Source organism: Mus caroli, chromosome 12 (assembly GCF_900094665.2).
Source record: "Mus caroli chromosome 12, CAROLI_EIJ_v1.1, whole genome shotgun sequence".
NCBI classification, from domain to species: Eukaryota; Metazoa; Chordata; class Mammalia; order Rodentia; family Muridae; genus Mus; species Mus caroli.
In genome coordinates this window covers 108,829,383-108,844,375 of record NC_034581.1, presented here as the reverse complement: position 1 = coordinate 108,844,375, position 14,993 = coordinate 108,829,383, and the positions used below count along the sequence as shown (strand labels likewise).

The 14,993-nt window shown below is 40.5% G+C and overlaps 1 pseudogene and 1 gene segment (V, D, J or C); both read left to right on the top strand.

Moving 5' to 3' along the window:
* On the top strand, nt 1-548 carry LOC110306615. The segment is given in 2 exon segments: nt 1-72; nt 154-548. Coding segments are annotated over 2 exon segments (438 nt in total).
* Nucleotides 549-14,301: 13,753 nt separating this feature from the next.
* Nucleotides 14,302-14,993, top strand: LOC110307277 (annotated as a pseudogene).

Genomic DNA, 14,993 nt, shown 5'->3' with positions numbered 1-14,993 from the left:
TTTGAAGAAAACAGGGTGTTGCCTAAAGGATGAAAGTGTTGAGTCTTTTGTACCTGTTGACAGCCCTTCCTGGTGAGTGTTGATGTTTCATACATGTACCATGAGGGTTTTTCAAAACGTGTGATTGACAAAAATTACCCTTCTTTTCTGAAGGTATCCTGTCTGAGGTACAGCTTCAGGAGTCAGGACCTGGCCTGGTGAAACCCTCTCAGTCTCTGTCCCTCACCTGCTCTGTCACTGGCTACTCCATCACCAGTGGTTATTACTGGAGCTGGATCCGGCACTTTCCAGGAAACAAACTGGAGTGGATGGGATACATAAGCTACGATGGTAGCAATAACTACAACCCATCTCTCAAAAATCGAATCTCCATCACTCGTGACACATCTAAGAACCAGTTCTTCCTGAAGTTGAATTCTGTGACTACTGAAGACACAGCCACATATTATTGTGCAAGAGACACAGTGTGGAGCCTTCAGTGTGAGCCCAGACATAAACCTCCTGTAGAGCAGCTCTGCACCAACAGGGGTCTTGTCACATACCCTTAGCACAGGAAATCTACTTTAGGATATGTTAAACGCAATTCTTGCCCAAAACTCTGGCAGGAGACTCCTGCTGAAAAGGGAGGCACATTAGTGATAAGGTCTTTAGTTAATACAATGCTCACAGCCCACTAAAACTCCTTAAATTATGTCATTACCTCCTGGTGTCTCAACATGCCAGCCCAATCTGACCCAGAACTGTTCCTTTCTAAAAGAACTTGAGGGACAAAGCCTGAGAAAGCCTGAGGGGAAGAAGGTTCAGTAATAGACCAAGCTTGAGATCCATCTCAAGGGGAAGCTCAAAGGCATGACACTATTACTGATTCTATGGTGTGCTCATAGACAAGACCCTTACATGGCATCCCTCGGAGAAGCCCAAAAAGCATCTGAATGAGACAGATGCAGATACTTATAACTAGCAAAAGCACAGAAACTGGGGACCCCTGGGGATGAATTAGGGAAATATTGGAGGAATCTGAGGACTAGGGCAACCCCATACAAAGAATACAAGTTTCAACTAACCTTCCTCCCCACCCCCAAGATCTCTCAGACACATGGCCAGCAGCCAAGCAGCATATAACAGCTGATATGATACACCTATACATATATAGATCAGAGGACCTTGTTGTAATCTCCCCCAGCCTTGAGTAGGCTGGCTTTGACTTTGTAGCCACTGAGAATGAGATCACCTGGGGAGGAGCCTTCTGAAGTAGATGGCTCTATTGTTCTGTCACCTGCCTTCTTTTCCAAGACACTGCTACCTGCTGAGAGGCCCTTGAGATATTCCAGAGACAGCATCTGGCAGATCACCTACAGGCTGGCGACAGGCACCAAGAATGGATTGGAGGGGGATGGGCCTCTCCTCTTTATAAACACAGACTCTTAGTAAACTCGTGGGCTTTGATCACAGAAAAATTTGTCTTGGCCTCTTTCTTTTCTCTAGTCTCTTTCAGCCCCAGCCTGCCTTTTAGAAGTACCCAGTTCACGTGGCCATGGGCGGCCACACCTTGTAGTCTGGCTTCAATGAGAGAAGATGCATATACCCTTCCAGAGACTTGAGGCATTAGGGAATGGAGAGATATGGTGGGATGGGGTGGGGGAGGTTAGTACAACCTCTATGAGATGGGAGGGAGGAGGTATGGGATGAGAAACAGTCAAAGAGATGACCAGAAGAGGAATAACAACTGGACAGAAAAAAAAATTAAAGAATAATAACGAAATATAATTTCCAGTTCATAAATTCATAAAAGAAGAATATATATGGTCTGGAAGATAAATCTGTCATATGTTGTATGCCCTGCTTAACTCAGTGAGACAATATAATCATTAATGATTCCTGTCATGTGAACTCACAGAAAAATCTTGTCTTAATTACTTTCTAGTTGCTATAAAATGCTATGTTCAAGGCAACTTATGACACAAAATGTTTAATTTGTTTTATAGTTCTAGATGGCTATAACATGATAATTCAGCATGGCAGCAAGCAGAAATCATGTTAGTCAGGACAAGTGAAGATTATGAAGTTATCAACAAGTAAAAAGTAGAGTTAGGGAACAATGAGAATGGGATAAATCATTTCAAGTCTCAAGCCTCCCTTCATTGATGTATTTTGTCCAACAGAGACAAGCTCCCTATTCCTTCTCAAATAGTTTCACCTACTCCACTCTTTCTTCCTCAGGAGCATCCTCCATGCAAAAATAACCCACAGTATAAGGCTGAAGGCCAAGTCTTGACTAACAAGCTATCATAGGCGCCTCCTTCAGGGCATGTGTGTCCTGGGGCTGCTCCTGTGCTTTGGTGTCTGCTCTCTGCTGTGGCTTTAAGTGTCTCAGAAACCATCCAGGGATCTTCTAGCTCCCTAGCACTAATTTGGAATCTCAAAGGCATCCAGTGATATGAAGTCATCAGGTATCAGGTTCTCTGTATTTCTGGTTGGCATCCATTGGGCAGATAGCCATAGGATATAAAATAAAATTTTATATCTGTGTTGATATATATGAATTGTATTGACTCCACCAAGAGTATCCTTCCTCATCCAGGGGATAATATCTAAATCATATAATTGACAAAAACTGATAGATAATACTAATTCATATGCAGTTGAAAGAACAAAAGTTATTTTTATAAAAACAGAGATGTAAATGTTAAAAAGGCATAACACAGGATAAATGTCTCTCATCATCAATGCAACAAAATTAGTCAGAAGATTTGTCCTTACATACTGTGGATATACATTCAGTATAAAATATGTTTTCAAATCTGTGACTATGTCGATAATTACACCAGATTTCATGTATATCAATGCTTAGAATTTGAGATTGTAGATGTGCAGTCATCTGATGTCAAGTACATTTGCTTCAAACAAAATATGTATTCATGGTTTCATGAACTAAAATGAACAAAATCATTAGCTTTCCCATTACATTTAGGGAAATTTTAGAACTTTAGACAAGTCTAATTCTTACCAAGTGTTGTCTCAGAGAGAATCTGTATACAGTACAGATAAGTAAACACACAGAGACTGGCGATAATACACCAGACCTGAGCCTGACTGGGAAATATAAGAATATATGATGCAATTTAAATTTCTCATTTTAAAAAAGGCATGACATAACTGTATATAATTGTCACAATTCTCATTGTCCAAAAAGACCCTTGCATCTTCTCTGAGCAATGCATTACCACACAGTTCCACCCAGAGCTTGCTATATAAGAAGAGGAGATGCTGTCTTATCACAGAGTTCCACACAGAGCTTGCTATCTAGCAAGAGGAGATGCACATAGGGACTTCTGGCACTCAACACAACTAGCCCAGTCTGAGCTCCACCTTTGGCAGAGGAGCTCAGCACTGGATTCTAGCCAAGTCTCTCCCTTTGTTGATTAGCACTGAAAGCAGGCTACTCACCATGTAGTTGGGGCTTTTTCCTTGTTGCTCTTTTAAAAGGTAATGCACAGACAAGAGACTCTGTATAAAAGGACATACATAAGAGGGACAGTGGATATATGTGACAGTTTTCTGACTCTGACTCTCTTTGTTTTCAGGCATACAAGGTGAGGTGCAGCTGGTAGAATCTGGAGGCAGCTTGATTCATCTGGGCAGGCGGTCGATTAATGTCTCTTGTGAAGCTTCTGGATTCACCTTCAGTAATTAATTACTGGATGGACTGGATTTGCCAAGCCTCAAGGAAGGGGTTAGAGTTATTAGTAAAATCAAGAGGAATTCTATTGTCACAGCATTCTGGTGTTGCCCTGCACACAAAGGAGAGAGATAAAGACCCCACGAAGCCTGAATGTTGAGTTTTTATACAGTTTTCAGAGCAGCACCCATTAGGAACAATGTTATTGGTAGAACAGTGTGACTTTTAAACTGATTGGTCTTTAGAAAATGAGGGGACAAGGACTTCCCTTGTCTGTAGGTAGTCAAGGAATGTGTCTAAGTTCTCTAGGCCTCCTACACACACAAGTGGCCAATGGTTGGTCCCCCCAAACCCTATAGATTGAGGAATGTAATTATCCTCTGCCTTCTGGAGGGGATGGGTGCCTATGTTCTCTGTGACATTTCTCCTATAGGAAGGGCTGGTTCTGTTGGAATTTTCCAAAGTTCCTGGGCTGACATCTTCATTCCCCCCTTTTCTATATGCATACTTCAATTCTGAAGCTATTGCTGGTATTCTGATAGCTCATACTCCTGATATTCTGTATCTAGTTCTTTATATCTCTGCTTTAAGGTCACTAGCTGTACTGTACCTATGTGTTCCTTAACAAAAACGACCAAGTATTTCAAAATTCATGGGCCAAAGGTCAAAATAGAAAAAATTAGGAGTGCTAACAGAGTGGATATGAGCAGGTCTGCTGTTGAAGGGTCTTGGAGGATCGATTTCTTCTCAGGTCTGGATCTCTCCTCCCATGTTTCCTTGTTCCTAAAGGCCATGGTTGGTCACTCGGAGAAGCATAGGTTAAATAACTTGACTTTCCTTACTACTGCTGACAAATTTTCTCCTCTAGTGGTTAACTATGATGTTTAATGCGATAGATTGTCTGTCCAATGTCCAAAAACTGTTGTCAGTCTATGTCCAAGAACACAGAAAGAGATACTAACAGACACAAAGAAAAACAATCAGCACACAGACAGCTTGATTCTGTCACTGGCAGGCATCCTGGTCCAAGAATCACAGAGAAAAACAATCAACACACAGTTCACCCCTTCCATGGGCCTAGTTACATAGAGTACCTCCCTTCTACTGACACAGAATAGAGAAAAAAAGGAAACCGTGGTTCTCTGTTTCTTCCTCATCACTAGGGTGTCAGACAGTGCTCAGAGTGACAAAACACAGAGGCACTAGGCTACAATCCTTTATTGACCTTGAGATACCAGGTTCCTTGGAAGTAGACATCTACCCAGGGAAGACAAAATGTAGCCTAAGAAAGAGGTCCCAGCCTGATATAGCTGTCTCTTGTGAAGCTATGCCAGTGTCTGGCAAACACAGAAGTGGATGCTCACAGTCATGGAGGAGCTAGAGAAAGTACTCAAGGAGCTGAAGGGGTCTACAACCCTATAGGTGGAACAACAATATGAACTAACCAGTACCCCCAGAGCTCTTGTCTCTTGCTGCATATGTAGCAGAAGATGGCCTAGTTGGACATCATTGGGAAGAGAGGCCCCTTGCACTTACAAACTTTATATGCCCCAGTACAGGGGAAATGCCAGGGCCAAGAAGTGGGAGTGTGGGAGTGGGCTGGTAGGGGAGTATAAGGGACTTTCAGGATAGCATTTGAAATGTAAATGAAGTAAATACCTAATAAAAAAAAGTGGGAAAAAAGTCCCAGGGTGTTTTTCTCCAGGTTCAAAAAGGTGACTACTGGGACCAAGGCTCTGGTTCTCAAGCTCCTGGGCAGGAATCTCAGGCCTGAGATGTGCTTGGAGTAAGAGATTGGGAGGGGGATCTTGCTTATTTAAGGGTGAGTGCCAGAAGTATAAGGAAGCATTTAGCAGGAGAAATAGGCATTGAAGGGTGTGGTGAAAACTTACTTTGGAGAAAGAAACAGTCCTTATGTATCAATAATGTTTATTAATGCTGAGAAGAGGATTCATATGACCCATGTAGAGTAGACAAGAGATGAAATACCTTTTGCAGGAATGGATGTAATGAAGGGAAGCTTATTGGCTAAACCTTTGAGGCCCATATAGATAGCTCATTAGCATGGATTACTCTAGGCTATATTCTATGTGACTGGTTGTCATGGTCCTCTTAGTGGGGTGTCGTGGTCATTTTCTCTGGGACAGGAATCTGATCTGGAGCAGACTCAAACACCTACTGTATGCAATTATGACAACTGCTGGTGTTCCTTAATGTGATGACTCTGCCAGTCCAATTTTTTTCTGTCTAGTGACACAGATCTATTTGCCCCACAGTAGCTTAATTTTATGGTTCACATAAAGGTGGAGGAGAAGTGGTAGGAAAGAGAATAGCAGGTGTCTCCAGACAGGTTTTCTTGATCCAGAGGGCTCAGCCAGCAGGGAATATGGGGGAATGGAAGCTAACCTGTTTGGTTTAGGAGTCTCAGGTCCAATGAGGGTTGAAAAGACACCACAAGAAAAGGGAGGTTTCCTTAGGATAGCTGACTACTCAGGTAAATCTATGCTTGGTCCACAGCACTAAGAGAACAGGAAAGATGGGGGGGGGGGGGAGGAAAGATTACTTATATGGTTCAGGAGTCTGATGAAGGTGGAGGAGATGTAGCATGAGAATTGAGGTACCCTGCAATAGCAGGTTGCTCAGGGCCCTCTTTTTACTCTTTCTTTTAAATGGAGCCTCTTGTGATCAATTTCATTATTATTATTACATTTACCTTCCAATGTCATCCTCCCTCTTGGTTTCCCCTCCCACAGTTCATCATCCCACCCCACCCCCTTGCCTCTGAGAGGGTGCTCAAAACCCTACCAGTTCTCCTCCTTTCCTGAGACCTCAAGTTTCTTCAGGATTAAGCTCACTGTCTCTCACTGAAGATTGACTAGGAAGACCTCTGCTCTATTTGTGCCAGGGGTTGGAACTGACCTGTCTATGCTCCAGGTTGGTGTCTCAGTCTCTGGGAGCTCCGGTATTCTGGGTTAGTTGATACTACTGGTCTTCATATGGGGTTACCCTCCTGTTTGGCTTCTTCAAACCTTGTCCTTATTCAACCATAGCTGTCCCTGACTTCAGTACAATGGTTGGGTGTAAAGTATCTACTTCTGCTTCAGTCAGATGCTGGTAGGGCCTCTCAGATGACATCCATGCCTGGCTCAAACCTATCAACATCATAGCATCAGTAACAGCATCAGGCCTTGGTGCCCATCCCCCATGAGATGGATTCCAAGTTGGACCAGTCATTGAACCACCATTCCTTTAGTCTCTTCTCCATTTCTGTCCCTGCATGTCTTTTAGACAGGAACAATTCTGGGTCAGAATTTTTGACTGTGGGTTAGTAACCTAGTAACCTCTACTGGAGCCCTGTGTATCTGACTCTTCCTAGTTCTTTCTCCCCAATTTTGGCCATTTTGACAAAGGTCACTCCCATTGAGTCCTTAGCGTATACTTCTCCCTGGTCTCTAGTGCTTTAGAGGGTCACCCACCTCCCACCTCCTGAATCTACTTATCTCCATTCATTCTCTTGGCCCTATAGGCTTCTCTCCTGTCTTCCCACCCCATACCTGGATCCTGTTCTCTTTTTCCTCCTCTTCAATTCTTAAATGTACATTTATAAAAACATATAGACAGCTGGACATTTGACAATTATTTTCTTCTGTCAGCGGGGAGTGGGGTAATTTAAAAAGGATTAATTGGTTGAATTTCTTTCTCTTTTGCCCAAGTACCTTGCCTCTTGCTGCCCAGATGAGAGGAAGTCTTGGATTTTATTGACCCCCTTGTCACTCAGAAAAAGAAGTTCATGCTCACAGAAAGAAAAATGTATACACAAGCAATTATGTACACACACACACATGCACACACACACACACATATGTGTGTGTATTTGGTGGCTGGAGCAAAAGCCTCCATGAGCAGGTTTCATTGAGCATGCACAAGGACAGTCAGTACTCACTTATTCTTGATGAGAAATAAACTCCAGCCTTTATTGATCAGATAAAGAAAACATTCTACCTTCTTAATGCTGAATAAATGAACCACTAATCTATATGAAAAATGGCATGTCCTAGTCAGTAAGAAGCCTGTTCTTGAGAAAAAATACCTGTCTAATAATGAGAAAATGCCTGTCAGCCCCTCTTCTCTTGTCTACTCACTGTCATCATACCTAGTTCTTATACTTTTTCAGGATACATGATCACATGGTATTCCAAGTATCTTTTGTCAAAAGTTTACAACAGGTTTAAAATAATTGAATAAGAAATTACAGAGATATGTTTACTTCTGTTTCCATTAAGACTATACCCTTAATCCAGCACTTGGGATGCAGAGGCAGGCAGATTTCTGAGTTTGAGGCCAGCTTGGTCTACAGAATGAGTTCCAGGACAGGCAGGGCTACACAGAGAAACCCTGTCTCAAAAAAAAAAAAAAAAGTCTATAGCCAAATGATTGTCTGAAGTCAGAGACCCCTGTGGTTAAATTGGGGAAAGGCTAGAAGAAGCTGAGGAAGAGAGCAACCCCATAGGAAGACACAGTCTCAACTAATCTGGACCCCTGAGATCTCTCATAAACTGAGCCACAAACCAGGCAGTATATACTAGCTGAAACAAGGCCCCCAACACATATACAGCTGTGGATTGCCTAGTTTGGCCTCAGTGAGTAAAGGTGTGCATAACCATCAAGAAACTTGAGGCACTAGAGAATGAGGAAGCCAGGCAGGGTGGGGGCACCCTATTACGAACAGGGGAGGAGGAGTGGGGAGAGGAAGTGTCAGAGGGCCAACCAACAGGGGAATAACTACTTTGTTTTATATATATATATATATATATATATATATATATATATATATATATATATATAATGATTAAAGATAATTAACAACAAATAAAGAAAAAGAAAGCAAATGGTACTGCTCTGATTGGAGGTCTGCATGGAGAAGAATGCAAATACATTTATATTTATCAACCTGCATAGAACTCTAGTCTGAGTAGATCAAGGACCTCAACATAAAACTGATAGACTAAATCTCATAGAACTAAAAGTGGCAAATAGCCTTGAATGCATTGGTACAGGATACAATTTGTCAGACAGGGCACCAATGGTCCAGGCTCGAAGATCAAAACTTGATTGATGGGACCCCCTGAAACTAAAAATATTTTGTAAGGGAAAGGCCAATGTCAATAGGACAAAATAGCAGCCTACAGATTGGTAAAAGACCTTCACTAAATCTATATCCAATTCTTAATATCCAAAATATATAAAAAAACTCAAGAAGGTAGATTTCTAAAAAGTAAGTAACCCTATTAAAAATAGGATACACTGGTAAATAAAGAATTTTTGACAGAGTAATCAAGAATGGCCAAGAAGCACTTAAAGAAATGTTTAATATCCTTAGTTATCAGGGAGATTAAAATGAAAATGAGATTCCTTCCAGCTTCCACAAATCAGAATGAATATGATCAATATTTCAAGTGACAGAACATATTAGTGAGGATGTAGGTCAAGAAAAACATTCCTCCATTGCTTGTCAGATTGCAAATATGTAGAACCACTCTGTATTTCAATCTGGCCGTTTCTCAGAAAATTGGAAATACTTCTTCCTAAAGACCCACATCTACTGCTCCTGGGTATATTCATAAAAGATTCATCAAAAGACCAAAAGGACACATGCTCCATTATGTTCATAGCAACTTTACTCATAGTATCCAAAAAAGGAAAAAACCCAGATGCCTCTCAATTGAAAAATGGGTAGAGTAAATGTGTTTCATTTGCACAATGGAAAATCATTCAGCTTTTAAAAATGAGGACACCATAAAATTTGTGAGCAAATGAGTGTAACTAGAAAATATCATCCAGAGCTATATATCTGAGCCCCCAAAGCAACTGCATGGTATGTACTCACTGATAAGTGGATATTAGCCATAAGGTTCCAGATACCCATGCTATATCAGACAGACATAGAGAAGGTAAACAAGAAGGAAGGCTTAAGTAAGAATGCTTGAATCTCTTTTAGAAAAGGAAATAAATAGTCATAGTAGGCAAAGTAATGACTATTATTGTATGGAAGAGGGTTTGGGAGGGATATGGTGTGTCAAGATCCAGTGTGAAAAGTCTCATGATAGAGGAACAGAAGGCCAGTGGAATGAATGGAAATCTCCAGCTGCCTGGAGTCATGGAGATGAGGGGAATGTCTTGAAAGTCTCAGAGAACTGGGATGTGGGATACTCTCAGGATTCAATTTTGGTTATCTTAGCTGAGATGCATAACAGTAGGAATATGGAACTGGAAAAGGCCACCTCCTGTAGCTAAGCAGGGCCCCCAGTAGAGGGCTAAGGACATCAACTCACCCACAAAACTATGAACCCAAAACTTGTCCTGTCTAAAAGAAATGTCAAGACAAAGATGGAGCAGAAACTGAAGGAATATCCAATTAATAACTGTCCCAACTAGAGAACTATCCTATATATAAGCACCAATTCCTGACACTATTAATGATACTCTATTATGCTTGCAGAAAGAGCCTTGCATAACTGTCCTGTAAGATGCTCTACCCAGAATGAAACAGATACATATAACCATACGCAAACACTGGAAGGATTTTGGGATTATTAATGAAGAGTTGAAAGGAGGAAAGATTTTAAGCCCTAAAGGAACAGGAGTAACTATACAGGAATAACAGCAGAGTCAACTAATCTGAAACAATGAGAACTGTCAGACACTGAACCACTAACCAAAGAACAGACGTCGGCAAAACTGAAGTCCCTGGTTCCTATATATGTATATATCTCAGAACTGTAGCTCAATCTCTAAGTGGGTTTTCCAACTGCTGGAGTGGGGGCTGTCCCTAAAGCTGAAGCCTACCAATGGGATCAATTCCTTAATAGTGTTGCTTTTTCTGGCTCCAATGGGACAGGATGTGTCTAATCTTGCAGAAATTTGATATGACAGTTGTGGAGAAATGATGTGGGGAAGGACTCTGTGGTGGGAGTCAGGGGGTAGCAATTGGTATTTAAATAATTAAAAGAGATTTAAATCTTCTGGAAAACCTGATAAAAATGCACAATATATTTTCGATTTGTAATTTGTGAAAATAAATCTCTCTAAAATATTTCAGAGCAATCTCTATATGAGACTTACATGAATCAATTGGAGGCTATGTTCAGTCAAACTAAACACATTTGGACACAGTCTATTATTTTATATTGCAACTTCAATTGACATCATGTTCATGTTACCAGTTGCATTAAAATATCTTCTCCATGAGCAAAAAGAAAAACCAAAAAGAATTTGTCATGCAGAACCAATAAAGCAGGTGCAGAGGGTCCATCAACGATGTTTCCTGACTCTGCTTAGCTTTTGCTCTTATTTACCATTTACCAGACCCAGGAGACCATGTCCTTTGGTAGTTAGAAACCTCTTGTGAGAATAAACAAGATCTGACATAGAAAAATATAGTTGGTTCTTATAATTTATATCACTCTTCTTGGAATGTTACAGGTAGAGAAGTGATACAATTCTAAGACCCTCTAAATCACCATGAAAACAGTTTGTATCATAGTTGAATAAATTCCTATATTGAAAAACCAGGAACTTACAATATAGTCTCATGGAGAAGCAATTTCAAGGCTTTTCATACTAAGGGTCATCACCCATCAATACAGAATGTCATGTCCTGAAGAGAGAACAAGACTAATGAGAAGGAAGGATATCAGAGAAGGGTCCTAGAGATAAGAGTCTAAATATCTCTCCACCTTCTGGTAAACAGAGTGATGGCTCTTTCATTGATTGAAAATGTTTCAAATTAGTGTTCTGATATACATAAAACACATGAGATATTGTATGAAACAGATCACAAAAGACTTATAAAAATAAAATAAAATAATTCAAATTTCTAGAAGTTATTTCCAGAAAGGTAATATTGTATCAAATATATATATATTATTGGTTTTCAATACTGGGAATCACACACCAGTCATTTTCCATGAATCAACACTAAGCTACAAATGCAAAACCATTTTCTTCAGGCTATTATCTAGACTCAGCACTCATAAACATTGCTAGTCATTCTAAAATTATCAAAGTTGTATTATAATGCTCTTTGTGGAGAAAATAAGAAATAGATGAGTCTGTGTTTAAAAAAAATAAGACTCAATTATATCACTGCTATGTACTAAATTTTAGATACTTCTTTGATTTTCTATTACTCAGCTTTTCCTCTTTCATTGGCCTTAGGCATTCATAAGCCTAGTACTTTCAAAACACATCTCAATATATAGCAGAAAAAAATGTAAATACTGCCTCCCTCTGTTCATGAAAATCTGTCCAACACTAACTCTCCTAAGTCTGTCTGAGGAACCAAGCCCTGGACTCTCAGTTCTTGCTACTCATTGATAGTGCTAAAAAGAATACATTTTCCAAGGAGTTGTGTTGGAAAGGCGATTACCTTGTTGCTTTTATTTTATTAATTAGAATATCTTTTGGATATTTCTTAACCTGATTAATGTGCACCTCAATATAATCATGCAAATTCTTCCATTATACATATCTTACTCACTCGGACGTTCATGACTTTTTCAAAAAGTATTATTTTTACCAGTGTGTATGACTATATTTGGTATGTAATGTACTGAACACATACTGAATATATATATATGCATATATGTGCACATATATATGTATATATGTGGGAGGTATGAAGGGGTATATGTTTAGGGCAGTTAACTTAGAAGTAAATAACACATAGGGGAGTTTGTCCTGAAGAAAACTGATTGTCTATCTCTCAGCAGCCTTTGATTGCCCATAGTTATGTATTTGCAGGTAGAGGTATAAGAGCTTTTCCTTCCCTATAATGTGAGATATAATTTAAGCATTAATACTGTAGAGATTGCATGGGTGTATCATCCCTCTTTTGTCTCAAGATGCCATCTCATCTGGCATCTTCATCCTGTAACATTTCAATCTTTCTTCCTCATCCTTCATAATTTTCCCTGTGCTTAGGTGTAGGATTTGCATTGAAGATGCACCTACTGTAGCTGGGCATCACTGAGTCAGTTGCTCTTTGCATGTTTACATAATGTGGAACTCAGTGATAGTCCTCATCTGCAATTAAAAAGAAAGCTTTTGTTGGTGAGGGAGTTGGATCTTCTATTTAAGAGGATACACTTAGAAAATATATCTGTGTCTTGCAAGCAGATCAACATTGAAGTGAAGTACCAATGGGTTTTTGTTTACCTTTCTGCTTTAGAACTGTGCATAGTAACTTTTGATAGCCAAATTAGCCAATAACTGATTGTATTTCAGGACTATACCATGAGATTGTACCCATTCTTGAAATTGCTCAGGTGGACAAGGAACTGTGACTACATAGCCTTAGGAATTAAGGAAAAACCAAATATTGGTGTTATATTAAAGAAGACATGGGAATGAAAGATTCTGAAAAACTTAGGCACTTCTACTGATTTCTCAGTATGTTCACTAAATTTATGGTCTCTCACATCTGTGAAAATGGAGTCCTAATTGCTGTAGTTATACACACACACACACATATATATGGATATGTGGATGTATGTATATAGATATAAATATAGATGATATAGCTATATAGATATACCTAAGTCTAACATGAACTACATCCAAAAAAATCACCTCTGCTTGAAGAAATGATTCTACTGAGGTCACCAGATTTGAATCCTTAGGAAGGTGCACAGTTAATGATCATGTTTCTCCCTCAGGCAATTCAGAGAAAACTCTAGTAGTATCATGATTAGAACAGTGTTTTAGATTAAAGGAACTACAAGAAAGGTGTGGTTATACTCCTTGATACATATAGTATAACAAATCACAAGGTCTTTCTGATATCCTTGAGCAGAGTGCATATCAGGAAAAGATCTGACCCAACTGTATTTCTTACTGATTTAGTTAAGTAACCTATAACTTTTATTTTAATATCTCCAATTATATTTTTGTCATCTAACTTTGGACACATGTTCTAAACACAGGCATGAGTCATAATAAACTGCACTGAGGCTCAGAATGTACCTCCATGGCCACTAGGTGAAGGTTGTCAGGGAAGGAAACAAGAAAATATTTTAATAAACGACTGGTCCCAGGTATGTGGAAGGAGAAATATTATTGGAGATGTTTTTGATAGCCTGACCAGAGACAGGGTCATCTGGGAGAGGGCGCAATGCATACACAAAGAATGGGGACAGACTTGCAATACCCCTGAGTAGACATACTTCTGAGCCATGTGAGGAGAGGAAGGCAGAGAAGAGATAAGGGAACGAGTAAAGCAGCCAGGATGTCAGTCCAAAGACAAATGAAAATGACCAGATAAAGAAAATAGATGGAGAGTCACTATGATGGTGGCCACCATCTTGCAATGAGGTAGCAGATTCTCTGCATGTCTTGGGGAGTTCCTCGCACCTCCCGTGGGCCCAGTGGCAAGTGCATGAGGAAGCACCAAGGGTTGAGCTTTTGGGAAAAGCTGAGGGATCAAGCAGACCTGCGGCCAGTGGATGCTGGGCCGGGGTGAGTGCAACTCCAGATGGATGTGACAAGCCCCCACCTCCACCTCCTTCCTCTTGAGAGCCAGAATTGCAGCCACCCAGAGGTGGCCAGACCCTGGCTTAGGCATCATGCATGTCACCGTGAAGAGCTTTAAGTTGTAGACCTTCAAGATCTATATTGACCCAGAGGAGATGGTAAAGACATTGAAAGAGAAGATTGAATCTGAAAAGAGGAAAGATGCCTTTCTGGTATACTGCTCTCAAAGAATATAAAATTGACGAGAAAGCTTTGTGGTGGTTATAGTGACAAAACCAAAAGCAATGACAACAGCCGTGCCAGCTATAACCCAGCAATCAAGTACTCTCAGCAATACTACAGTCAGCCCCTCCCCAGCAGCAGCTGTGGCCCAGGCTCCTACTTCCACTCCTGCCTCCACTACTCCAGCCTTAAAGACAGCATCTTATGACTGCACCTGCTGATGTAATTCATCCTGAGAAACCTGCAGAAAAGCCAGCACAGACACCAAGGCTTACTACCCAGCACCAGCGGACAGTACACCAGGAGGTTATTCCTGGTCAATTTTTGAAGATGCAACAAGTGCCCTTGTGACAAGTCAGCCTTAAGAGAATATGGTAACTGAAATTATGCCAATAGGCTATGAATGAGAACAAGTAATTGCAGCCCGGAGAGCCAGTTTCAACAACCCTGACAGAGCTGTGTAAAACCTTCTGATAAGATTCCCTGGAGATAAGAAAGTCAGGCTGTGGCTGATCCTCCCCCCAGTAAGAACATTGACAAGGGAGATGTGACTCCCTGGTAG